Source organism: Nipponia nippon, unplaced genomic scaffold (genome assembly GCF_047370975.1).
Source record: "Nipponia nippon isolate SJK-2023a ecotype South Korea unplaced genomic scaffold, ASM4737097v1 scaffold_6, whole genome shotgun sequence".
In the NCBI taxonomy this organism is placed as follows: domain Eukaryota; kingdom Metazoa; phylum Chordata; class Aves; order Pelecaniformes; family Threskiornithidae; genus Nipponia; species Nipponia nippon.
The window spans coordinates 82,603,267-82,628,111 of record NW_028262380.1 but is presented as its reverse complement, the minus strand read 5'-3'; the positions used below and the strand labels follow the sequence as shown (position 1 = coordinate 82,628,111).

At 45.5% G+C, this 24,845-nt stretch overlaps 2 protein-coding genes across 12 annotated transcripts in view; both read left to right on the top strand.

The window, feature by feature from the left end:
• Positions 1-19,747, top strand: part of ANKRD17 (ankyrin repeat domain 17) — a 95,707-nt gene extending 75,960 nt beyond the window's left edge. For 8 of the 9 annotated variants that reach the window (XM_087737685.1, XM_087737690.1, XM_087737684.1 and 5 more), the window contains 16 exons: positions 778-920; positions 1,716-1,929; positions 2,993-3,168; positions 3,976-4,138; positions 4,979-5,074; positions 6,306-6,422; positions 7,262-7,433; positions 8,237-8,684; positions 9,087-9,242; positions 9,478-9,627; positions 10,167-11,815; positions 13,685-13,882; positions 14,931-15,179; positions 17,041-17,216; positions 17,567-17,731; positions 19,447-19,747. In XM_087737685.1, the coding sequence (XP_087593811.1) occupies positions 778-920; positions 1,716-1,929; positions 2,993-3,168; positions 3,976-4,138; positions 4,979-5,074; positions 6,306-6,422; positions 7,262-7,433; positions 8,237-8,684; positions 9,087-9,242; positions 9,478-9,627; positions 10,167-11,815; positions 13,685-13,882; positions 14,931-15,179; positions 17,041-17,216; positions 17,567-17,731; positions 19,447-19,506 (4,332 nt within the window). In that variant the 3' untranslated portion in view covers positions 19,507-19,747. Of the gene's footprint in view, positions 1-777; positions 921-1,715; positions 1,930-2,992; positions 3,169-3,975; positions 4,139-4,978; positions 5,075-6,305; positions 6,423-7,261; positions 7,434-8,236; positions 8,685-9,086; positions 9,243-9,477; positions 9,628-10,166; positions 11,816-13,684; positions 13,883-14,930; positions 15,180-17,040; positions 17,297-17,566; positions 17,732-19,446 lie in introns of those variants that run through there. The other variant, XM_087737686.1, reaches the window with a different exon arrangement.
• Positions 19,748-22,127: 2,380 nt separating this feature from the next.
• COX18 (cytochrome c oxidase assembly factor COX18) overlaps positions 22,128-24,845 on the top strand; it is a 34,273-nt gene continuing 31,555 nt past the window's right edge. For all 3 annotated transcript variants that reach the window (XR_015700058.1, XM_087737692.1, XM_087737693.1), the window contains exons 1-3: positions 22,128-22,406; positions 23,758-23,858; positions 24,569-24,732. Coding sequence is in view for 2 of the 3 variants with exons in the window: in XM_087737692.1 (XP_087593818.1) it covers positions 22,140-22,406; positions 23,758-23,858; positions 24,569-24,732 (532 nt within the window). In the remaining variant the exon portion in view is untranslated. The remainder of the gene's footprint in view (positions 22,407-23,757; positions 23,859-24,568; positions 24,733-24,845) is intronic.

Genomic DNA, 24,845 nt, shown 5'->3' with positions numbered 1-24,845 from the left:
CCTCGGCATTCAGTTTGACTTTACGTCGCTAGACAGTTTAGTTTCTTGTCAAGTCTTCTGCAGGAACTTCGTTACAGAATGTAAGCTTCATGTAGAATATGGGAAGCTGTGCACTGTTTGGGTTGTAAATGAATCTGTAAGGAAGGAATAAAGTAAGAAGTATTTGTGTTATTTTTGTTAATGTACAGAGAAAACCGGCAAGGGATGGAAATGTTCATTTTTCTAATGGTTCTTGCATGAGATCTCTGTGTACAATCTACACACTGTTCGAAGTAGTGCTGTAAATAGAGAACATGAGATAAAAGCATGCAACTGCTTTCTTGTTTTCCTCCGCAGCTTTGGTTTGAGGGTGAGTTTGTAACTTGATAGTGAACTGAGCATTAAAATGGGAGAGGCCAAGAAGCAAGAGTACTTCGTACACCTTATTCGAACTGAATCTCTGGTTTTGGCAGTCTTAAAGACGGCTGAAATAATCATGAAACGATCTCAATTTTTTTCTCGCTATGTTATCCAATTCGGTATGAATGGTTTCGGCGCGCTGATGAGCGATCGTGGTGGATGGGGGTTTTCTTTAAAGGAAGTTTTTACAGTGGCTTTGGGAACATAGTTGCAGCCTCATCTGCTCATGGAGGCGAGGAGTATAGGGAAGCATCTAAGTAAAATCGCTTTCTTACTGTCGGAAGATGTCAACGGTATATTTAGGCTTCAAAAACATTTGCCCTGGATAGATTTGCAAGTGCGGGAGAAAACCAGATGTTATTTCTTAAAACACTGCAGGTGGTGGAGTTGCTGCTAGCTCGAGGGGCAAATAAAGAGCACAGGAATGTTTCTGATTACACACCTTTAAGCCTCGCCGCTTCTGGTGGCTACGTGAACATTATCAAGATTCTGCTAAATGCTGGGGCAGAAATAAATTCCAGGCAAGTTCCCTTTTCACCCCTTCTCTCACGGTTTTGTAGCGTTCGGAGTTTTTACCCTTTCTAGAAGGATTTCTTGACAACTTGACATTTACGTGGAGCAAAATCTTACTATTCTTACATGATCGCAACTAATGTATTGTTTAATTTGTAGTAGGCTTCTTGCCTCTTAAGTTAGAAACGAAAGGTTTTGACTGTGCTTTTCTAATGCTCTTTTTACTTCCATCTCCCTCCATGTATTTTGTTAACTTCTTTCCTATATCGTACCATCAGTTGTCTTTGTCAAAGATAGAAATCTTTCTGCTGGATTGAAATTAGTTCTGGATTACGTGAAGAAAGTGTGTGTGTGTCTGTGTGTGTGTGTGTGTGTGTGTGTGTGTGTGTGTGTGTGTGTTATTCCTTTGTTTTCCCTGTGTAGTTCACCGAAAGCTTTTTCAGTGTGTGTGTATGCACCTATGTAATGCTTTTGCATCCATCGGGAGGCACAAACTGGCTCAGCCGTGCGCTGCCCGCGTCAAATGAAAGGTCCGAGCAAAAGTTACGCTCCTCATAAGAGATGCTTTTAAATTTACAGAACTTGAAAGGTAACGTGCCTAGTATCTCTCAGTAGAAATATTTGTCCGAAGCAATGCTACTGTGGAGAACCTCTTGTAGTTTCAGTAATAGTTGCTGCGTAGCTGATTTTTCGGTCTTGGATAAGTACTCTGCCTTCACTAGTATTGTTAAAGTCATTTCAGAACCGAGATGATGATTTAAGGAAGCTTGTTTGTTTGTTTGGTTTTGTTCTTTCTCTTTCAGAACTGGTAGCAAATTGGGCATTTCTCCCTTAATGTTGGCAGCCATGAACGGGCACACTGCTGCTGTCAAGCTGCTACTGGACATGGGCTCGGATATAAATGCCCAGATAGAGACCAACAGGAACACAGCACTGACTCTGGCCTGTTTCCAAGGGAGAACTGAAGTGGTTAGCCTGCTTCTTGATAGAAAAGCTAATGTGGAACATAGAGCTAAGGTAAGGAGCAAACAGCTGAATAAGTCTCCCAAAAGAGACGTCTGTAAGTCATCGGTTCTCTGGTTATCTGATGTTCTTGCCTTCTGTGCAAGTGAACTTCTCTAGTTCGGTTAACTGAACTGAACCGTATACTGTAAAGAAAAACAACAGTTGCACTTAAGGGCTAGTATTTTGGTGGTTACACAGTTCATCAACAAATAAGTGCTTCTTCTGAAGCCTTAGTTCGTCTTCAGGTGCTTACAAGCCTAAGAATAGTAATCCGTCAACCTAATAAAAAGAGAAGGTTTTAAGGTATTCGGAAATAGCTAGGATCGTGGCCCAGGTGCGCTCATGGTCTGATATCATCGGTCTGGCCAGCTGCTGATATCCACAGTGGTGATGCACAGTTGGAAGGGGATGCGTATGCTTCAGAATCTGTCGGTTGGCCGCAACTCTTTAAATGGGAGGAAAGGCTGTTCACTAGAAAAATGGCTCGAATATTGAGGGGGAGAAAAAAGCCAGACCACCTACAACATGGCATTCTGTTCTCCTTTTCCACTGTACTTAATGGTTGCCACAGAGGAGGCCGAAAGGACCTGCACAGTACTGATTGCTGCTAGGTATTGTTGCTGAAGTTAGGTGTCCCCGTGAGGTAGCCAGGTGCTTTCTGGGTGTTGCTATGTAGGATCTCCTAATGAAGGTAGGAAATGTGATTTGCATCATCTGTATAATCACGTGGGTGCTTCATGGGTTTAATGCTGATGGTCCTCATCCATTTGAGGTGGGGTGGGTTAGTTTGGAGACACTGACAGCAGTGGGCTTTGAATCCCTCTTAGCGCTGCCCAGCGCAGAGGGCCGCTGTGCGCTCTGCTGCTCGCTGAAAGCGCTTCTCGAGCCAGCTGAAGATGAGCTCGCCTTCAAAACGTTGCTAAGCTGTTACAAAATTGGCCAGGTAACAATCAGAATCCGTACACCAGAACTAGAAATATGTTGCTGGAAGTTGAAATGAATCCTGGTTCTCAAGTAAAACACCCCCTCGCACCCCCCCAACTAATTGCTTGTTTTTCCTGCTTGCTTGTCGTAGACTGGTCTCACACCGTTAATGGAAGCAGCTTCTGGTGGATATGCAGAAGTGGGCAGAGTTCTGCTGGACAAAGGTGCAGATGTAAACGCTCCTCCAGTACCTTCCTCAAGAGATACAGCTTTAACCATTGCGGCAGACAAAGGGCACTACAAGTTCTGTGAGCTTCTCATTAGCAGGTACTGTATTTGCCAGCGTGCTGCTTGAAGAAGAACATCTTGAATGTGGCCTTACTTAGACTGATCTTTCCCAATATACCCTACAGGGCAGGAAATGGGAAAGGTTCTGTGTCTGTCTGCTCTTACTATGTATATTTATTTAGCAAAAGGGATCAAAGTTCTCTTTGCTGTTAGAGTGCTTGCTTTTGCCCAAATGGACTAACTCAGTTTTCCCTGTCTCGCTGAATCATGAGGGTTAAAAATAAACAGCTTCTTGTAAAGTTTACATGTATGGTACTCTCAATCACGACGCACAGCCATTTTAGATGGTCAGGTCCTTAAACAACAGAAGGTGCGCCCAAAACGTACGTCTTAACGATTTCATTTTTTTAGATAAATCATGATGTACGTTCAGTGTAATTACGTTTCCTGGTGAGCTTTTGGATACGTCGTTTTCCAAGTAGTCGCACTGGCTCTTGGCTCGTACTTGAAATGTCCTAAGTTGTTCTGAGTAAGGTAATGAAGAATACAGTGTACCGATGGATGGGAGCTAATGAAGTAATTAGAGGCGCTTCAGAGACAGCCGACAAACAGCATGACTGAGAGTATTAGAAGTGGTTTTAGGCTGCGTTGCGGCTCTTGACAGCATCAGAAGAAACAACAATATCATTTTGGAAGCCGAAGCACTCTGAATGCATGCTTGATGTAAAAATCAGTATTGGATTTTACCCGATCGTTCTTGTGTTGCGTGTCCGGTTTGCCAGTCCCGTTGATACATGAAATGAAAACGTGGTCCGGAGTTTTGATTCAACGTGTTTGTTTTTGTAGAGGAGCTCACATTGACGTGCGTAACAAGAAGGGGAATACTCCGCTGTGGCTGGCAGCAAATGGAGGGCATCTAGATGTTGTCCAACTGCTAGTTCAAGCTGGAGCTGATGTGGATGCTGCTGATAACCGGAAAATAACTCCTCTTATGGCAGCCTTTCGAAAGGTAGACGATGAACTTCAGCTTCGGTCGTAGCTAGTATTGACTCGATCATCCCTACACAGTTGTAATAAATAGAACGCAGCTGACAGAAACTACGTATTTAAAAATACGTCAGCTAATTTTAATACTGGGTATTGAATCTTCAAAAATAGGTATGTGTGTCACCTGTATAATACCTGTGTTAAATTCTGGTAGAAATTAGCTTTGTAGGCACTTTACGGAGAATGGTTCTCATGGGTCTGTTGAGAGGTGAAAATGGCAGTGTATTTGTGTAGAGAGAGGGGATATGTGACAGAACGGGGGGAAATTGGATTGGTTTCTTACGCAAGAGAGGATGAGCGCTTTTGCCAAAAAAAAAAAAAAAAAAAAAAAGTGTGGTTTAGCCCGATTTGACTCCAGAGATAATTGTTGTTAGCAAGGGAGTGTAGTTCAAGTGCTGCAGGACTGGAAAAATTGCGAACGACTGTGGGAGCCTGCAACTGTTACGCTGCCAGAGCGGGGCATTTGAACAGTACCAAAACAAAAGGCAGAAGTACATGGAAGTAGGGCTGGAGCAAGGGCAACCTGGCGACAGGTACTGTAATGGCTCGCCTTCTCTTCTGTCACAAATGTGAAGAAACATGCCTCGCTAGTTCAGAAGGGGATAAAGATTTAAAAAACAAAAAACAAACAAACAAAAAACCCCCAAAAAACCAAAACAACAAAAAACGTAAGTGTTGAGAGCATCATTTGAAGGAGTTGAAAATAAACATTTTGCAACGAGTGCTTGGACTAAAGTGTTCGTTAGCAAACCAGAAGCAGCTGGCCTGATATAAAATGTCGTCCTTAAAATTTCTTTTTCAGGGTCATGTAAAAGTGGTGCGCTACCTAGTGAAAGAAGTAAACCAGTTTCCGTCAGACTCAGAATGCATGAGATACATAGCAACAATTACTGATAAGGTAAGCTGGTAAGAAAGAAAATACTTGAGAAGGAATAGTGCTGTGACTCAGCTTTAGAGTCGGTCACGAATGGTGTTGAGCTTCCTAGCACGCCAGGTTTCAGCCAACTCGTGAATCTCATAGGAATTTTTCAGAAAAAACATTGCGAAAAATGGGAACACGCGGCCGCAGTAACTTTGTGCGCCTTAGTGCTGTCAGAGTAGTAGTAAAGGTGGTGGTATTTATTATCCATGCTTGCTTTCAGGCGTTCTCCCAGTCATTACCTCACGCTCCTCCGCGTTCCTCCTTGTTGAGTAAGTTTGTGCTGAATTTATGATGGCCTTTGCAGTGGGGCAGAGGTAACAGAAAGAACTTCTGCTAAGAGTGTGCGTGAGCTTAAGTATGAAGGTAGACCATCTTGTACAAAAAGTTTGTACTAGAAAGAAGGTAGAAAACATAATTGACAGTGAAGTGGTTTCTCATAGCATGTGAAGTGGACTGCTGCTCTTCCCTGCGGAGATTCAGTTTTAGTTGGTTTACCTTCAGCCCAGATGAACAGGGCAAAACCTATTTTGTAGTAAGAGAAACGAGAACAGCAACTGGTGCAGAAATATGGTCGTAATGCTTCCATCTCTTCACTGATCCTCTGCGCTGCAAGTGAGTTGTCTTCTTTCTGGGCGTCAAGTTGTGATGAGCTTGTTGAGGCTGAAGAGGTGCTAACGTTTAAATTGGTATGTGTTCTGTTGCCAGTGGCTGCGACCCCTGTCTGCTTCCATGATGCTGCACGCCCTTTGCATTTAAACGTTTTCACTGCTCTGAAGCCAATATGGGTTTGAGTAGTATTATAATGCTATAATGTTAACGTATTTCCAAAGCGGCTTAACAAAAAGCCTTGCTTTATGATGTATTTTTGTTTCTGCAGTTGCTTCACCTGTCAGGGCCTTGGCCTTTTATTTCATGGAAATTTTTTGGTCTTGGTAACGGGCATGGGGTACGACCTGTCGTCGAACTGTTTGTAGTACACCGAGACATAGGTTATCGATTGCACGTCACACCTGTGACTGGAATACCAGTTTGCAAGGTTGGGCATAAAGAAGAACTTACTGGAGTGAATTTAAAGTTCTCCCTTAAAAAACACCCGTGCAAGTAACGCAACAGTTGTTAAATTACAAGCGTAAGCTTGAGATCGTACGTTCAAACACACGCAGTGTCGCTTTTTCAAGCGGAGGGTTGATGTACTTTGTCATTGCAGGAGATGCTGAAGAAGTGCCACCTGTGTATGGAATCGATTGTTCAAGCCAAAGATAGACAGGCTGCTGAAGCCAACAAAAATGCAAGCATTCTTTTAGAGGAACTGGACTTGGAGAAGGCAAGTTGAAAGAGTTTGGAGCTGTGAATATTTATTTGATAAAATTGCAGTTTCATGTTCCTTCAAGATCATAAGATCGGTGAAAGTACGTATTGAAGTATAGGAGTAGATGTAATTACCGTTAATTGGAGTGTCTAGAACAGAGCACCTGGTTGTTCAGGTAATCTTTGAACTTTAGTTTGACTATTATTCAGAGAAATGGGATCAAAAAGCTCTGATGTAACTATTTCTTCTGGAATAATGTTGTAGCAAAAGAAGGATTTCTGAGTAGAATTTTTTCGTCAAGTGCATGCTAGATGGGCATTTTTCAGTCACGTTGGTGTGGACTTTCGGTCTAAACCCTGTTTTGTGTCTTAAAAATTTAAAAAAAAAAAAAAAATCTACGACTACTGTTACTAGAAACCATAGTAGTGTAGTAGGAATCTAATGGAAAAATCAAAGTGCAAGTACGGTGTCAAATGAGCGCATGCTTTATATTCACGCTAGCTGAAACCATTTCATGTTCTAATTTTCGTAAGGGAGATGGGTGGTGTTAGCTCTGTACTGCCGAGGCGCATGAGGTTACGCCGAGAATCCTGAAAATGCGCCTTGGAGGACTCTGACTGAAGTTTGTACGGTGTCTGTCCTCTGTTTCTACGCTAACCTCCTGTTAACTTGAGTGAACAATGTGTTTGGAAGAAGTAAATACGTAAAAATATGAATCATAGGGAATTTAGCTTCTATTTTGTAAATGCGTTAGTCTGGAACGCGAGCTGAGCTTCCTAGGCAATAGAAAGCATTCGCATTTCTTGAAATGCATGGGACAGCTTGTAATACTGTTCCGTGTGCTTGACTTGTAGCTAAGGGAAGAAAGCAGGAGACTGGCTTTGGCTGCCAAAAGAGAGAAAAGAAAGGAGAAAAGGAGGAAGAAAAAAGAAGAACAAAGACGAAAACTAGAAGAAATAGAAGCGAAAAATAAAGAGAATTTTGAACTTCAAGCTGCTCAGGAGAAAGAGAAGCTAAAACCTGAAGGTGATTTACAATATTTGCCTTATTTTTGAAACATGCCCGTGATTTTATTCCCGCTATTAGAATTTGCTTTTCCTGTCAAAACTTGAATACAAGCTTTCTTTATGACCTGCTGAGCAGTCCTTTTGCTACCTTTTCGATTAAGCCTGTCGAGTAGCGGGATGGCTTCGGTGCGAGTTAAGGGTTAACTCTACCATGGGGATGGTGTTGGCTTGGATTTTTCCTTGCAGGCCCCAATACTTAAAACCAGGTCAATTTCCTTTTTTAGCTTACAAACACAGTGATGATGGTTAGCTGAAAAAACTGGCAATAGGCAAATTCCCAGTATGTATCGTTCTCTTCTGATCCCTCGAAACCTGGCTCTTGTGTATCTTGTCGCAATGAGTTTCATGTGGCGTACTGAGAAATGGTTTTCACTGATTTTTTTTTCCCTTGCTCTGTTACGCTGAAATAAGGGGAAGACATGTGACAGGTTTTTTGTGTTGTTTCATATGCTCGTTTCTGTCCCCTAAGTGCTTGCGTCCGTCTTTCATGCCTGAATTCAGTTTCACGTTTGTGAAATTGCTGCTGCATTTGTCGCCAGAAAAGAATGAAAGTTAGCATAACGAAGGGGAGAGGCTCCGCGGTATGACATCTATAAGAGTTCTACAGATGTCCGCATAGTTCATGGTTCTGCGTGTTTCTGGGAGTCTTGTGAAGTTACTCGTGACTCATTTGCTAAGACAGGCGTGATTCGGAAAACAAAACCACACAAGCTTCCTCAAGCCGGCTAAATTAGTAGTGTTTGTTTTTCATTCTTCCATCAGATGATCCAGAGGTCCCAATGGAGCCTCCTAGTGCTACCACTACAACCACCATCGGTATATCTGCAACTTGGACAACGTTAGCCGGTTCCCACGGGAAGAGGAATAACACCATTACCACAACAAGCTCCAAAAGGAAAAACAGGAAAAACAAAGTAACCCCTGATAACGTTCAGATTATATTTGATGATCAACTCCCAATTTCCTATAGCCAACCAGAGAAGGTGAATGGCGAATCGAAGAGCAGCAGTACTAGCGAAAGTGGCGATAGCGACAACATGAGGATTTCCAGCTGTAGCGATGAAAGCAGCAATAGCAACAGCAGCCACAAAAGTGACAATCATTCTTCCGCAGCCGTTACTAACACACAGAGCAACAAAAAGCAACCATCGGTTCTTGTCACTTGTCCAAAGGATGAGAGGAAAGCAGTTGCTGGCAAATCATCCATCAAGTAAGCTGCTGTGACCGTGCGTGCCGTTTTAAGGTGGTGGTTGCCCTACATTTGAATGCTGCGCCCTTGTCTTTGTGGTCTTGCGTTCTTAAATCAGTTGTTAGGAAGCGGATGAGGCAGCGTGTCCTTGCTCTAGCGTGTGTAAGGAGTATAAACGTTGCTGCGGTGTGAACTTGAACCTAGTAGTAGGTTCTGAAGCAAGAAACGCTGTCGTGGATCTGGAATTGGGGAACTGTTGGGGTATTTGGAGATGTAAGCATCTCAATTCAAGCGACTAGTTAATCACGTAGTGCTTTTGTGCTAAAAGAGGAAAATGGGTTGGGGGGCTGGAGAACGGGCAAAATGCAAGTAACGCTTGCTTTTTTTTGCCTCTGTAATGACAGCGTTTAATTTCTTTTCAAGGTTGTCTGAAGTTATTAGTGAAGTGACGAGTAATTCCTTGTCTACTTGCACAAAATCTGGTCCTTCTCCCCTTTCTTCTCCAAATGGAAAGCTAACCATTGCTAGTCCTAAACGTGGTCAGAAAAGGGAAGAAGGATGGAAGGAAGTTGTGCGAAGGTAAGCAAAACGTTCCCCTAACTCCCCGTTGCTGGTGGCCTTTTTCGGAATGTTTTACCTAGTGTAGCCCTCTCTGGGGTTACTGAATGAACGCCGCCTTAGCGGACCTGATAGATTTGACAAAATTACCGCTGCCTAGGTTGAATTGTGCATTATAACATTGTTTTGACTGACCTGCCCACTGCTTCGTGCCATGGAAGCATTTCCCAGTTAATATCGTTTCTTCTTTGTATAGATCCAAGAAGGTTTCTGTTCCGTCAACTGTAATTTCCAGAGTCATTGGCAGAGGAGGATGTAACATCAACGCGATACGCGAGTGCACGGGAGCACACATAGACATTGACAAACAGAAGGACAAAACTGGAGATAGAATAATAACGATCAGGTAAGCTGGCTGCTCGATTTGCTCGTTCCTGTGGGGATTTTTTTCGTTGTAGCACACTTTGCTGTCTAGAAAAATGAGAAGGCTTGACCTCCTTGTCCCTTGAAGGATCGCTTTGAGACAGTCAGTTCTTGGAGGCAGGGGAGACGAACGGGGTGGGGAAACGGAGAACAACCGCCGATTTGGTACCGTCGCGTTTGTGCAAAAGAAGACTTGGGAGATAAGGTGGAGCATAAACGTTACGATTCTGTGTTTGGACTTGTTCAGACATGGCTAAATATGTAGGCGTATTTAGGGAAGTAAACGTTTTAACCATTTGGGTTTTGGGGGAGTTAGAGTTTTCAGCTTGAGCTTCTTCAGTAATTGTTGGCAGCAAGAACGTGCCAAGCTCGGTCTTCAGATAGAGAGTTACTTTTCTGTCTGCGTTAGCATGACGGAAGACAGGCTGGACCGTGTGTTGGAGGTACTTCGCTGTAATGTAATGTAAGATGATGTACGTAAATTCTTTAGATGCTCTATCTGTTTTTCCTTCCTTCTTATAGGGGTGGCACAGAATCAACGAGGCAGGCCACGCAGTTGATCAATGCTCTGATTAAGGATCCGGATAAGGAAATTGATGAACTTATTCCAAAGAACCGTTTGAAAAGTTCGGCTGCCAACTCCAAAATAGGGTCATCGACACCTGCCGCCACTACAGCTGCTAACAGTTCTCTTGTGGGCATCAAAGTGACCACCGTAGCTGCTTCGTCCGCATCTCAGACTGCCTCCGCACTCACCGTGCCTGCAATTTCTTCAGCGTCCACTCACAAAACCATTAAAAACCCAGTGAATAATGTGCGGCCTGGTTTCCAAGTGTCTCTTCCATTAGCCTATCCTCCTCCGCAGTTTGCACACGCTTTACTCGCTGCTCAGACTTTCCAGCAAATCCGTCCGCCTCGGTTGCCCATGACACACTTTGGAGGTACTTTCCCGCCAGCTCAGTCCACGTGGGGTCCGTTTCCCGTTAGGCCCTTGAGCCCTGCCAGAGCTACCAACTCGCCGAAACCTCACATGGTGCCTCGCCATAACAGTCAGAACAACAGCGGTTCTCAGGTGAATTCAGCAAGTTCTTTGACAAGTAGTCCAACAGCTACGACAAGTTCGGTGGCTTCTACTGTGCCTGGTTCTTCTGCAAACGGCAGTCCCAGTTCACCTTCGGTCAGAAGACAGCTCTTCGTCACGGTCGTGAAGACATCAAACGCCACGACGACCACAGTGACGACCACGGCGAGTAACACGAGCACGGCGCCTACGAATGCCACGTATCCAGTTCCTACTGCCAAAGAACACTACCCTGCATCTTCCCCCTCATCTCCTTCTCCTCCTGCGCAGCCAGCAGGTGTTTCCAGAAGCAGTCCTTCGGACTGCGCGGCGACCTCTCCGAATAAAGGTGCACCTTCGTCCGATCCAGAAGCGGGTAGTCCGCCAGCAGTGGAAACGAGCAGCTCAACCAGCAGTAGGCAGCCCAGTTCTGGTACCGGCAGCTCATCTGTGCACCCTGCTCATCAGCAGCCTCCGGGAGCTCCTCTGCAAGAGGCAAGACCCCCTCTTCAGCAACCTCAGGTTCCCGCACCAGATCCTCGAATGGTTGTGCCTCCAAATTTAGCAGCGACAAGCTCATCCGCTCCTGTGGCGGGTCCAACGAATGCCCCGATGACCTATCCCATGTCTCAGACGTCCATGGGGTCTTCTCAGCCTGCAGCTAAGATGGAAACCCCGGCCATCAGACCGCCTGTCCATGGAACCGGTAGCGTCCATAAGAATCCAGCTCCTGTGCAAAATTCTTCTGTCGCAGTCCTCAACGTTAATCACATCAAAAGGCCCCACAGCGTTCCTTCTTCAGTGCAGCTTCCTTCTACCTTAAGTACACAAAGTGCTTCTCAGAATTCAGCCCATCCAGCAAACAAGTCTATGGGTAACAACTTCAGTGCTACTTTACCATTCGGGCCCTTTAGTACGTTGTTTGAAAACAGTCCTACGTCTGCTCATGCCTTCTGGGGCGGTTCCGTCGTCTCATCTCAGACAACACCAGAATCTATGCTATCAGGAAAGTCTTCATTTTTGCCAAATTCAGATCCGTTACATCAGCCTGATACTTCCAAAGCCCCAGGTTTTAGGCCACCGTTACAGAGGCCAGCTCCGAGTCCCTCAGGTAAGTCTCTGTTTTGTGTTCATACCTTAATAACGTCCTGAAACGGTAACTGCCACGTGTTTTTATTTCGAGCACGTAATACTTTCTGCCTCAGCCTTTGTGGTCATTTATAGTAAATCACTGCCTGCCCTGCAACGAAAGGGTGCTGTAATATAGTTCGTTGTTGTTTCCGTAAGGAAAGTTGAGTTGGTCTCCCTTTGAAGAGCTGCCTGTCAAACCTAGTTACTGTTTTGCAGCTGGTGACCTTGGAAAAAGTAGAGCTAAAGGCATTCTTTTGGCCATTGCAGTCTGCTCTTCTGCGATAGCAGAGTTAATAAAACACCTCGCTGTTGTTTCCACCTCCCTTCCCTACCACCAGCTCATGACTATTCTGGTTTGTGGTAACTTGCCACTTGTCCTGAGGCTGCAGAAAAATACGCGGCATCTTCCAAGTGTTAGGATGATAAAAAAAATGGTGTTTTGACGGGAACTTGTAGAAAGAGGTGTGTTCTCTTAACTACTAAATTCAATCAAAAAACTTAATTTCATGGACTTCCTCAATTTTGTGGCAAGCTGTTTAGCCTTCTGCACAAGCAGAGGCCAAGGGCTGGTCACAGAACTTGTTCCGTAGCTTCCAGAAAGGACGTACACGGTTTGTACCACCTGTGCCTGTTTTAGCAGGACCCGTGAGCTGTCGATGCAGCCTTGTTTACGAATCGAGAGATCTAACAGCTAGTTTTTTCATATCTGGCGAGTGTCGTGGTGTTGAACAGCTTTTGAGGTGCTCTCTGTGAATTTTGTCAACTTAATACACTATTTCGCATTTCGGCTTCGGCACCCTCGTACGCCGTGTATCGCTTCAGCGTGCCTGTCAGGTCCCGAGTAAAAGCAGTGCTCGGACCGCAGTCCTACTCTTGTCTCAGCGATTTCCCTTTTGGAAGGCCGCGGGCGCAACAGGTTAAGTTGGAGGTGTCTGTAGAGTCAGGGCGTGTTACGTTAGCTCGTAGGAAGGCAGCCCTGGAGAGCCTGAAGAACTTGACCAAAAATAGAGTTAGGATCTTGATAACGGCTGATGCGGAGGAGGCAGATGCTGTGCTGCTTTATCCTTCTCCCTGTCACGGGTGACGGGATTCTCTTTTTTTCTAACTAAAACTACAGGTTGAAGCCTTGTTACACGCTTTACAAGTAGGAGAAAGATGCACGTTCCACAGCAGCTGGGTGGTAAAAAGCTTCCTTAATAGTTTTTGAAACTTAAAACGCTAAGATTTTATTTTTCGCTTTTGCTCATTGAGGAGAATATTAAGGGGGCGGTAATTCTTGTGGTTTTAGTACCTTAGCTAATTGGTGCCATTCGGTCTTAATAAAATACCGTTTTCCTAAGCAGGTGAAAACGTATCCCTGGGTTGGAAAAAAAGACTTCAGTGTTGATCAGGGTGTATATAGACATCATTCTGTAGAATAAAAAAATCAATGGAGGAAGTGTTCAAATCTTAAGAATTATTTCCACCGTTCTTGGTACAAAATCATGCTTTCTAAACCTACGGAATTTAAATTACAGGTTAATAAAATGCATCAGTTACTTTTCCGATGTCCAGTCGTATCGGAGCACGTGTTATATTCCCTTCATGCATTTGCCTTCCAGGTACCTGCATGCTAACAGCGGGATCATTCTTGATTCGTATATACGGCACAACTGCCACATACTGTCAAGGCTTGCGCACTATGGAGCCTAAGACTCCCAGTTCTCTGTGGAAACCAGTAGCAACTCCCTCCCTGCCCCATTGACTGGAAAAAAGTTTTCCTTCTTTCGTTCTTATTTCCATGATATGGGCGTCCTCTTCACGGAGCTCTTGGAGTGTTGGGAGTCATTTGTGCCCGTTTCTCCCATAGGTATTGTCAGTATGGATTCACCCTACGCTTCTGTAACACCTTCTTCTACGCACCTGGGTAACTTTGCCTCAAACCTGTCGGGAGGGCAGATGTACGCGCCTGGGACACCTCTTGGCGGAGCCCCTGCAGCTGCTAATTTTAACAGACAGCATTTTTCCCCACTCAGTTTGTTGCCTCCATGTTCATCAGCATCGAATGGTGAGTTCTAGTCTGCGGGAAACGGGTTCAGAAGCTATGGTACAAATAAAGTGGCCTCAGGCGCTGCCTCTTCTAGGTGGGCTTTTCTAGTTGTGTTCATTTTTAACTTCAGGTTTTTAGATATGTTTTAAACCTTTATGCAATCACAGATTCTGAGATGAAATTTCCTTGTGCGAGTTCTGATCTCTGGCGTGTTTTTTTAAAAGCAAATGTCGTGCTATCGTGGAGCTGCTTATTCTTGCTGCAATTAATTTTGGCCTGTTAACAGACATGCCTTTTTTCTAGTCATCTTGTAAAGAAAAGGTTGGGTTTTTGGTTTGTGAAGGTAATACTCCAGCTGTGAGTTGTGTAAACCGTGTAACGATGTTTTACTAACGTTCGCTCAGCAGCGGTGATTGCTTGGTTTTTCTGACGTTCTTTGAACAGAACTGTGTAATGTATTCCAGGAGAAAATACTTAGGGCAGCTTCTGGTACCTTCCTCCATGTTTGGCTCCTGCGGTTTGGGCTGGGTAGTGGGGTTGTTTCGGTCAGAAAACAAATAAACTGTTGAGCGTTGGCTTGTTCAGGGAACAAGTTAGTCTGTTTTACTAGGCAAAATAATAACAAACAAAACCCACCAAAGTTCCACAGACAACAAATTAGGATTAAAAAAACCAAACAAACAAATAAGAAGAAACAAACCCAAACCAACCCAACCACAACATGGGTTTATTTCAGCAACGCTTCTGGGTATACTCCTCGCATCCTCTGTTGCCGTGTTCAGATTCTGCACCGGTGGTTGTGATGGGTTGCGGTGTGTGTCCGGTAGCTGAGCTGACCGGGCCTGATCAGTGCTTCACGTAAGAGACTAAATAGACAGGGAGTGTCTCTCTGATGTGAACTTAAAATGGTTCAAATTACCCTGAAGAGTTTGCTGTATGAATCTGGCGCTAACACCTTACCCATTTTCACTTGTTTGATGTATGGCTTGACGTTAAAGGATAGGTTTGTGGTGACGTGAGAGGATCTGGCTGCCGTTACCAAGCGCTCTTGCTGATTTTCTTGCAGAATCTCCTGCTCAGTCGGTGTCTTCTGGAGTACGAGCACCATCTCCCACCCCTTCAGCAGTGTCCTTGGGATCAGAAAAACCCAGTAACGTTTCTCAGGACAGAAAAGTTCCTGTTCCGATCGGGACTGAACGGTCTGCACGGATCAGGCAAACTGGAACTTCTACTCCATCTGTTATCGGGAGCAACTTAGCTGCTCCAGTGGGACATAGTGGGATCTGGTCCTTCGAAGGTATAGGTGGCAGTCAAGGTACGTAGCGTTAATGGATCTCCCTGCGCTTGCAGTTGGCCACAACACTGTGTTTTCCTACCGTGCCTTTGGAGCTGAAGGGCAATGCAGAAGTGAGTGCCTCAAAATGTACAAGTGCTCTTTCCAAAGGAGTTGGAGCAGGGCTTCTGCTTGCCCTCCTGTCTACTTCATTGTGTTTTAACAAGGTCTCAGAAAACCTCAGGTGTTCTGAAACACCCCAGCGGTGAAGATGTGTTGCTCAAAGCAAGAAATAACAGGGAAAATAAAAGCACAGGGTTTACAGGGATGAACGGAGTGAGGATCATGGGATTTAGTAGGAGGGGAAACGAAGATGTCTCAGGATAGCTCTGTGTTGTCTTTCTGTTGATAAACAGATGATTTTGTGCAATAGGAGCTAGTGCTTAACTTGAATTCATAGCCAAGGTGGGGCTTTTTGTGCTGAGGAGCGTGCAATTGATGTTTTAGAGTTTCAGTTTTCTTTGTTTTTTCCAGTCATGCCATTTGTGTTTTAGTAAGGCAAGGCTCTTGGCTCTCCTGTGGTCCCACAGAATTCAATATTTCAGAATTCATTAAAAACCTCAGTTACTGATGGGACAGCTTTTCTCAGCACACACTTCAGGAGTCTTGGGTGCAATTTATAAGAGACTGCTGAATTTTTTTTTTTAAATTTGATTTTTTTTTTTTTTTTCCCTTGGGATGAGGGGGAGGGAATCGTGAGCTGGTGTTGGATGGCACCTCCGGAGGTCATCTCAACCTCCTGCACACCACGGGATTTGCTGTGAGGTCAAAGTGGGTTGCTCAGGGCTTTATCCAGTCTGATCCTGAAAACCTCCAAGGATGGAAACCGCTCACCCTCTCTGAACAACCCGTTCCGCTGCTTGACTGAGGAGTCCAAACAGCTTAAGCTTTTCACAGGCTGACTGTGCACATGCTTTGCATGCGATGCGTATACTGTCCTGGTTTTTTTCCCCCCAAATACAAAATAGATAGGCTGTATCCAAACCTTTTTTTACTTCACTAACGGTCTTTTCCCCATCTGTGTAGTGAGAAGCTATTCAGCATTAAGGCTTTAGAAAGTGAATATTTTTATTTGCACTGTCTAGGTGGAAAAGTTGCCCTTCATGTCTGTCTTTGCTTTTGGAATGCTGCTTTCTTTCCACTTTGTTCAATTACTTCAACATTTTGATTTTCAGTTGAGAATGGGATTGGCTCTTCTCTCGTTGAGTATTAGGATGGCTTCAGAAACGTTTCTATACCCCTCCTCCTCGCCTCCAAATAGAATTCCGTTATGTTTTATTTTGAAAAACGGGCTTTCTGGATGTCTGAGGTTTGAACTGCAATAACAATACCAAGCTGCCGCTAATGAATTCGTGTAATTAGAACATGAGCACGAGTCTCCAGCTGGTCACTTTCTGGTTTTGCTATTCAAAAGTGCTTCTCTGTCTCTTAGTTCATTAAATAATGCATGAAAGAATGGTAACAAAGTGGCGCAAATAGCCTTCATGGCGTAGATACCCTTCGACAGCGCCGAATGTACGAGGAATTCAGGGTAGCACAAAGGCCAGCTTTCCCTTTCAATGAAGGAAAAGAGCAGCGGTGGTGCTTTGGTTGCCTGTAGCTGTTGAAAACTCCTCGCGCCGGCTGAGGGTTACTGCTGTGGAGTAACTCGGTGTGCAGGTGCCATTTCTGATGCTGTCCACCGCCCGTGCGCCTAAGTTCCGATGCAGGAAAGATGCACGGGAACTGCGAGCTGAGCAAATGCCGCTTTTAAAACATTACAGCGTGCGAATATTTAGGCTGGAAAATGGGTGATTCGCGGGTGTCGTGTCTAACGGCGTTGCTGTGTCCTCTGTGTTGTTAGATAAAGTGGACTGGTGTCACAGCGGAATGGGGAGCCACATGATCCACAGGCCCATGTCTGATCCAGGGGTGTTCTCGCACCAAGCCATGGAGAGAGACAGCACGGGAATCGTAACGCCTTCCGGTACATTCCATCAGCCTGTTCCCGCAGGATACATGGACTTCCCAAAAGTCGGGGTAATCACCTTCTCGGGCTTGACGTGCGCGGTACCGCTCGATTTCCGTGTCGGCGCGCGAGGCAGATCCACAACGCGGAGGTATCGTTCCCTGGGCAGTTGAGCGTGCGTAAGCTAAAACGCTGACTAACCCTCACGGTATTGCAGAAGCCTAGATCTAACAAAAAAATAACTTGTCCCCGATGTAACGCATAAATGCGTAGGAAGGTTTTTCTAAAATTCAGGCGTTTCGTTACTGCTTTAAGACAGGGAATTTCTTGAGCACGAATCCCCTTTTGTCATTCTGTATGTGCGATATAGTAGCGGTGTTTATGAATACATACTGATTCTTGCTTTGTCTCCCCCCCCAAGGGTATGCCTTTTTCTGTGTATGGGAACGCAATGATTCCTCCTGTAGCCCCCATCGCAGATGGTACTGGAGGCCCTATATTTAATGGGCCTCACGCTGCTGACCCATCTTGGAACTCGCTGATAAAGATGGTTTCAAATTCCACAGAAAATAACGGGCCTCAGACGGTAATTTTTCCAATTTTTGTGTTCTCAATTTTGTTTTAACTTAAGAAACAGCGTGGCTAAGATAAGGTCCTAGCTGTTAGAAAGTATGAAAATACAGTGTCGTGTTTTCTCCTTTTTACTCGTGTCTCCGAGGAGCTGATACAGCCCCCTACTCGCTACAGCACGGAGCGCTGCACACGCTTACTGACAACTTGTAAACGTTAGTTGTCTCTCTAAAAACAAGTGTAAGTTGTCCCGAGAATAAAAGCAGCATCACTAAGTTGTGGCAGTTCAAAGGAGTGTGCTGTAGTTACCTCTGTGAAGGTATTTGTGCTTGAGAATTGGGAAGCTCGCTTCCAGCTGAGCTCAGAGCAGCTGCCTGTTAAATCAAAGTAGGCACCTGGTTAATTACTGCCGATGAGCTTTTCTGATGATGTCTTGTAGGCAAGTCTGGATAGAAAAGATAGTTTTACACTGTATTTTTCATTCAAAGTTACCGTGATTTCTGTCTGCGCAGTTCTGCATTTGGGAAAGTAGATACAATTAGCTTTTGTGAGAAAAGCCATTTATTTGCTGTTAGGTAACCTTTCCCTTCCCAGAAAGGGAAAACGGCATTAGGTCTAAAGGATTGTTGCTCGGCAGTGAAAGGTAAGATGTTTTCACTGTGCTAGGAGCTCACGTAACAAGGGAGTAAGTAGCTCCTCTGTCCGCTGCTCTGATCTTCCCTGGGTTATAGGCTTGTCCACTAAATACCCTTTAGGCACAGGGATTATGTTCCCCCAAACCTCTTGTTCGTACTCAGCCAGCAACTAATATAATGGATCAGCAGTAGCTGCTCTTGTATTGTATCTTGTGTTTATTTTTAATTATGCAGTGAGCTCTGTTATACTGTTATTAAATAGAGACATTCCTGGACTTAATTAGCTTGGGAATCATCCAGGCTGCGAGCAGGTGTGCAGAGGAGGAGGTGGACCGTTGTTTGGCCACAGTTCCTGTATTGCTCTGAAGTGGCTCGTGACCATTATGAGGCCAGTTCTGGTTGAGTGAGACCATTGTCCCCCAGCGAAGGCTTTGCTTTGTTATACTCGGGTTTCCCCCGAGCTGAGGGTGTTGGTATGCATCGGGGGAAAATCCTTCAAGGTGCCAGAAATCATGTTCTCGATTGTCTGACCTTGCTGAGTCTCTTGCTCTGAAAGCTGGAGGTCTCCAGGCGCTCTCCTTGCAAGTGATTTTGCACATCGACAGGGTCCTCTTAATTATTCTTGACAGCGGACCCGGCAGGTTTAGAGGGAACCCTGGGTCTAAAGGGATATATTTTTCCTGTGGAACAGTAAAATATTTATTACATCAGTGTTGCTATGATGGAGGAACTGGTGAGCATCAATAGCGTCGATTTCTGGTTTGGATTTTGCTGTGAAGGAAAGCAGGCAGGCTGGGTCAAAGGGTTTTTTTGTTTGTATGTTTGTTTTCCACTAAGTAGAAAGGAAGAGGAAGATGGACCCTTTGGCCAAGGTGAAAAAGTACAGGCAGAAAAATTAAAACCCCGTTTCCGTGTCTCCTCTCGTGAATTACAGCAGGATAAAACAAGTGCCGAAAGGAATTCGGTGTGGTTTGGCGATCGATTGCCATGTTGTCTGACGTTGGGCTTTACTCGGGTGCGCCGCGGTGTAATTTTGACTTCTGAACTGTTTTGAGCAGCCGCGGAGCGTGGTGTTAAATGAAGCTTTCTCTTCCAGGTGTGGACTGGAACTTGGACACCTCACATGAACAGTGTGCATATGAACCAGCTTGGCTGAGTGGGATCAACGTGCTAGCCTTGAGATTCCTTTTTTGCAGAGGAAAACACAAATGGCAGAAACAGTTTATGTGCTCCCAGATCATTCTACTGATGTGCTTGACTGAAGTGTGTAGGCTTTTTGCAGAAGAACTTACTAACTGACCTTTTTCTGTGAACATTGTGACCGCCCATTCCCCACCATCATACGTTTCAACTTAGTTTAGCCTTTATTCTTTCCTTTCCTTTTTTTTTTTTTTTTTGACATAACTTTCTGTTGAAGCTGTTCTTTGGCTGGTTGGTTTTAGTACTGTAAACTGCTTCTGAGCAAACACAGAAAATTAGCAAAATTATGTAAACTTGATCCTGAAGTTTTAGAATGGCAAATAAATGTACAATTGTTTACATAACAAATGGCTAAGCAGAAAGTAAATTTCAATATGTCAGTATAGAGGCTCTACTTTATGTAGACTTAAATTAATGTGAGATATGTACCTTCATATTCAGAATTCTGGATGTTTCCTTCATACATTAAACTATTAATAAGCATAACTTTTCTACTTGTGTAATTTAAGTACATTATAAAAAAAAAAAAAACAAAAAAAAAAAACCACCGAAACAAACCCAAACAAACACCAACAAAAACGGGCATTATCAGAGGGCTTGTTCCAAATGAGTGTTGGATTTTTTTGAGAACGCATACATCAGTTGTAACCAGATACTAAGAGTTTCTGTTTTCCTTCTGTGAAAGGCTTTTCACCAAAAAGCGCCTGAGAAAACAGCCTTTTGGCACGTTCAGAGTCGTCTCCCCACTGAACTTCCCTACTTGACCAATAAACGGGGTAAATGTATCACGCTGCAGCATCTGTTAAAAATTATTCTTACGGTCGGGTTGATGCAGCAAGGTCTGTTCTGTTCCACGAGTGCTCCCAGAGCTTCTGGTTCCTTCCTTTGCCTACAACAGTCATTTCGGACCGTACATCCTTGGTCTGTGTTAGTTCAAGAATGAGACTCAACTTGCAGTTTTAGCAGAGCTTTGCCGATCAAAACCATCTCCAAAGGAAGGTTTATTTCAGGATAAGCAGCTGTGTTCTCATAAGCTATGTCTTGTTCCACACGGGGTTGCTGCCCCGTGAACGTTTATTTGAAGATGTCCAGGTGAGAATTTCCTTATAGTCATCGTCAGGAGCTGTCACCTGCTCCACTTAGAGTTGCTTGGAGTGAACAGCAGTACTGGGAGGCGAAGTCCCCCGGGGTCCTGTGCGGCAAGACTCGGTCAGCAGCGACCCCCAGCTCCAGTCAGGATCCCCGTACGGTTGGTGTATGGTTTCAAGTACATCTACAAGTCGAATGTATTTTGGTGCAGAGCAGGCGAGGTTATTCAGCATGGGGGAAGGCTGAAGGAAAGCTTGTTGCTTCCCCCCCCCACCCCACCCCCCCCCCTTGCTGTGTTGCTTGGACTCAACCCTCCTGTTGTAAATTACTATCCTGAGAGATACAATTGGGTGAAGAAATATCCCTGATGAGTACAACGGGCTGCTGCTAAGGCTGGAATCTAGATAGTGCTATTTTGTATGTAGTATGGTACTCCTTTGAAGGCCAGAAGAAACAAACACCTGTCCAGAGAAACCCACTGCCTTCTAAATATCGTGCTATTTCGGAGATGACCAGAAGGTTTGTGCATACCGATGTCCATCTATATGTCCTTAGGTGATGCTCTCAATAAAACAAATCTCCGTGTTCCAGCTGTCTGATCACCTGAAGTATGTTGTGTAAAGAACTGGTTGTAGCAAAATGGATACCAAGATCTGTGAAGAAAAGTGATTGAAACTCCATTTTGGCACCTTACTGTGAGGGGGGAATAGTGCCCTTCCAGGCTTCTGTATGACCCCCTGGCCTTCTACGAGAATTTTTTGCTTAATGCTTCAGTGCTATTTAGGATTATTGGCTTTCTTATTCTGAACTAATCCTACTGAGAAAATTCTGCTCGGTATTTATTAGAACTGTGAATTCCGTGGGTCAAAAGAAGAGTTTCTCACCTGGATGTTGTTGACTTGAAAAACCACAACGGGGGCCGGGGGAGCGCAGGCGGGGTGCTGCCTTTGTGGCATGGGGCTTGCTCCATGGAATCCTGGGCGTTGCTGGAAGTCTGCACAAGGAACACTTTTTTTTTTTTTTTTTCCCTTGTTTTCCTCAGAGGCATTTCTTTATTATTTCAAATGTAACGCTTTTCATTTGACCAATAAACGAAGGAACATACTCTTTTGAGACCTGCAGGTCATTTTTACGGAAGAAAAAGGCACAAAAGTATGTTTAGAGATTGGTACTGTGTGTACTGAGGTCCTGAAGGCTGCAGAACAGGGTGGAGCGATCAGCAGCTGCATGTGTGCCCTAAAGCGTTTCTCCACCTGGCTTTGCCGTGGCAGAGGTAAGCAGACGCCATCCCAGTACGGCTGTGTGCCATCAGTGGTTAATTGCTGGTAATGGCTGCTCCCACCCAGCACGTCCCCCCTCCCCGGGCCCCTGCCCTCACTCAAGATGGCCGCCGCGGCACCGCCCTCCGCTTGCGCAGGTGGCGCATGCGCGGAAGGGGGGGGGCGGTGCGAGGCGCCTCCCCCTTAAAGGCAGGAGCGGCGCGTGCCGTGACCGTTGGCCATGTGGCGGCTGGCGCGGGCGGGCGCGCGGGGCGGGCGGTTAACGGTCGCGGCGGTCCCGGGGGCGGCGGCGGCGAGCGGCGGCCCCGGCGCCTGGTACGAGCGGCTGGCGCAGTCGGCGCCCGTCCACTGGGCGGAGGACGGGCTGGTGGGGCTGCAGGCGGCCGCCGGGCTGCCGTGGTGGGCCGCCATCGTCTGCGGCGCCGCCCTGCTCCGCACCGGCGTCACCTTGCCGCTGGCCGCGCACCAGAGCCGCCTCCTGGCCAAGGTGGGTTCCCGGCTACCGGCCCGGTGGCCTCGGATGGCCGCCCTGGCCCGCAGCGCCCTCGCTGCGTGAGGGAGGGACTGAGGGGCGCGGCCGGGGGGCTTCGGCGGGGGCTGGGGAGAGCGGTGCCGTGCAGCGAGGGCGAGGGGAGCGGGGTTTGTCCTGGTGCCTTTCCACAGAAGCGCTGTGGCTCGGGCACGGCCGCGCTTTCCCCCTTTCCCCGGGGTCTGCTTGTGCTGCCCGTTGGCCGCCTGTGGCGGCAGCAGCAGCTCACGGGAGGTTTTTCTGTAGCTATTAACCTGCATTGGTCCTTCCTTGGAGATGTGAAGCCTAAAGGAAACTGAAAAACGGGAATGTGCTTCTAAATGGAAACTGCACGGAAATGGACTTGCTCTAGTGCGAGAGTCGGGGCGTGTGCAAGGTGCTGCCGGTGATCTGCTCCCTTAACGTAAACACAGCCCTTGCTGAAGCTCCTCCGATAAATCTTCAAGTAAACTAGTCTTCAGCACTTTCTAAATACTTGTTTTTCCTCAAAAGTGAGGAAAACGGTTGAAGTTACTAAAGAGATTATCTGCTGTGCCTACAGTGGTAAGGGAGCCTTTGCAGTGCTGTGGGGTGAAGCAGAGTGTTTCTCCTTTTCGGGGCCGTTTCTTTACCAGCTAACGAGGAGTTTAGGGTGGTGCCTCACAGCTGCCAGAACTCAAGTCTGATGTGGAATCAGTTGGATCGTTGTTCTTCACCTGCGTAAAGGTCAGGCTGGTGAAGGCAGGCATGTTGGTTGGACAGGGTTCTTCACTGATGGTTGTTCAGAGAGCGTTCTTGCGGAGGAAGCGTAATTCTTTTATTGCAGCGTGTTTGGGGTGGGGTTTTTGTTTGGTTTTTTGTTTGTTTTTTATGGTAACAATTGTTCATTTTTGTTTCGCTTTTGATTGCAAAAGTGGATGTCCTACTGTACGCTCGCATAATGGGGTCTCTTATTCCTCGGGACAGTGACTTTGATGACTGGCAAAGTTGTGCGTCTTGCTGGGCTTTAAATCTTTTTGAAGTAGCATAAAAGGTTGTTTTGTTAAGTAAAGTTGCAGTTCCTGAATGAAGACAAAAAGATGCTTATTAAGAATAAAATACAAAATTAATTATGTATTTATTTCATTTAGTAGTAAGACGGTATCTTTGTTATTGTAAACACTTCTCACTAGTGTCTTCATGTGTTTGTTTTGTTTCAAGTTAAAAGGTCCTCACAGATGCGTGCCTTGTCCGTCACAGTTGTTTTTAATGTCTGTGCAAGATCAGGTGGAGAGGGGAAGTGGTTGTCACATGTAACTGTGCATAAACATTTTTCCTTTTCTTCAGCTAGTTGGAAAACTTGCAGCCTGAGATTAAACAACTAGCTGAGCGTCTTCGCTATGAAGTTTCTGTTCGCGGAAAGCAAGTGGGTTGGTCTGAAAAGGTGGCCAGGTAAGATGGCGATTGCGTATACCTTATAACTCCGTTCCAGATTGTGGGGTAGCAGGAGGGAGCAGCCTTGCAGAAAGATTCTGCCGTCGCCCAAAGCTTAGCTTTTCTTGCCACTTCTGTGACTTGTTTGTGTTTGTTACGTTACCCTTCGGAGTATATCCGTTTTAAAGCTCTGAACTTGTGATAGGCTTACGATTACAGGGCCCAACCCAGGATTGTTTTTGTTGTCTTTACTTGTGGCTAAAGTTTTCCTGACTCTAATGGTATCTAAATATTGCCGGAACAACCATTTGGTCGTGGTCCTGTTCATCGGTTAACGTAGTACTGCACCCCGTGCAGTGGCAGTGTATCTAAGCCGGGGTACTGAGGATCACGTGACTGGCCGATTGCCTCTGTATCGAGAAAGTTATACTCTAGTTCAGACAAAAAGCACTGCGAAATGAAATATCAGCAAGTTACTGGGAGCTGCCAGTGACAATGGGAAATTTTGTTGTGAAAAGCTGCTTACAGCAACAGGGCTAAAAGCTGTGAGGGAAGGGGGTTGGCAAAGGAGAGGGGCATGTTGGAAGAGGAGAGACTTTCAGGTCTTCCAGAGTTGCGCCTCAAGAAGCCAATTAGACATGCGCACCTTGTAGAACTGTTACTTCAGAATTTGAGAAGTTACTCTGTAACAGGTATCGTGAGAGCATTTTTCTTGTTCTTTCTGAAAGGTTCCACTTTAAGAAGAACCTGCAGAGGATTATTACGGAACTGTACGTTCGCGACAACTGCCATCCCTTCAAAGCCACTTTACTGGTGTGGGTGCAGATTCCAATGTGGGTTTGCGTGTCCCTCGCTTTGCGCAACTGCAGCGTTGGCGCCGCGGACTCAGAAGGTGATTAACCTGAACAGATGCACTCTTAATAGTCGTTTTTTTGTTCGGTTACTGTTTTTCTGGAAGCTTTGTTGGTTAAAGAACGCAATCTTCTGAGCTTGACGTGTAAGCTG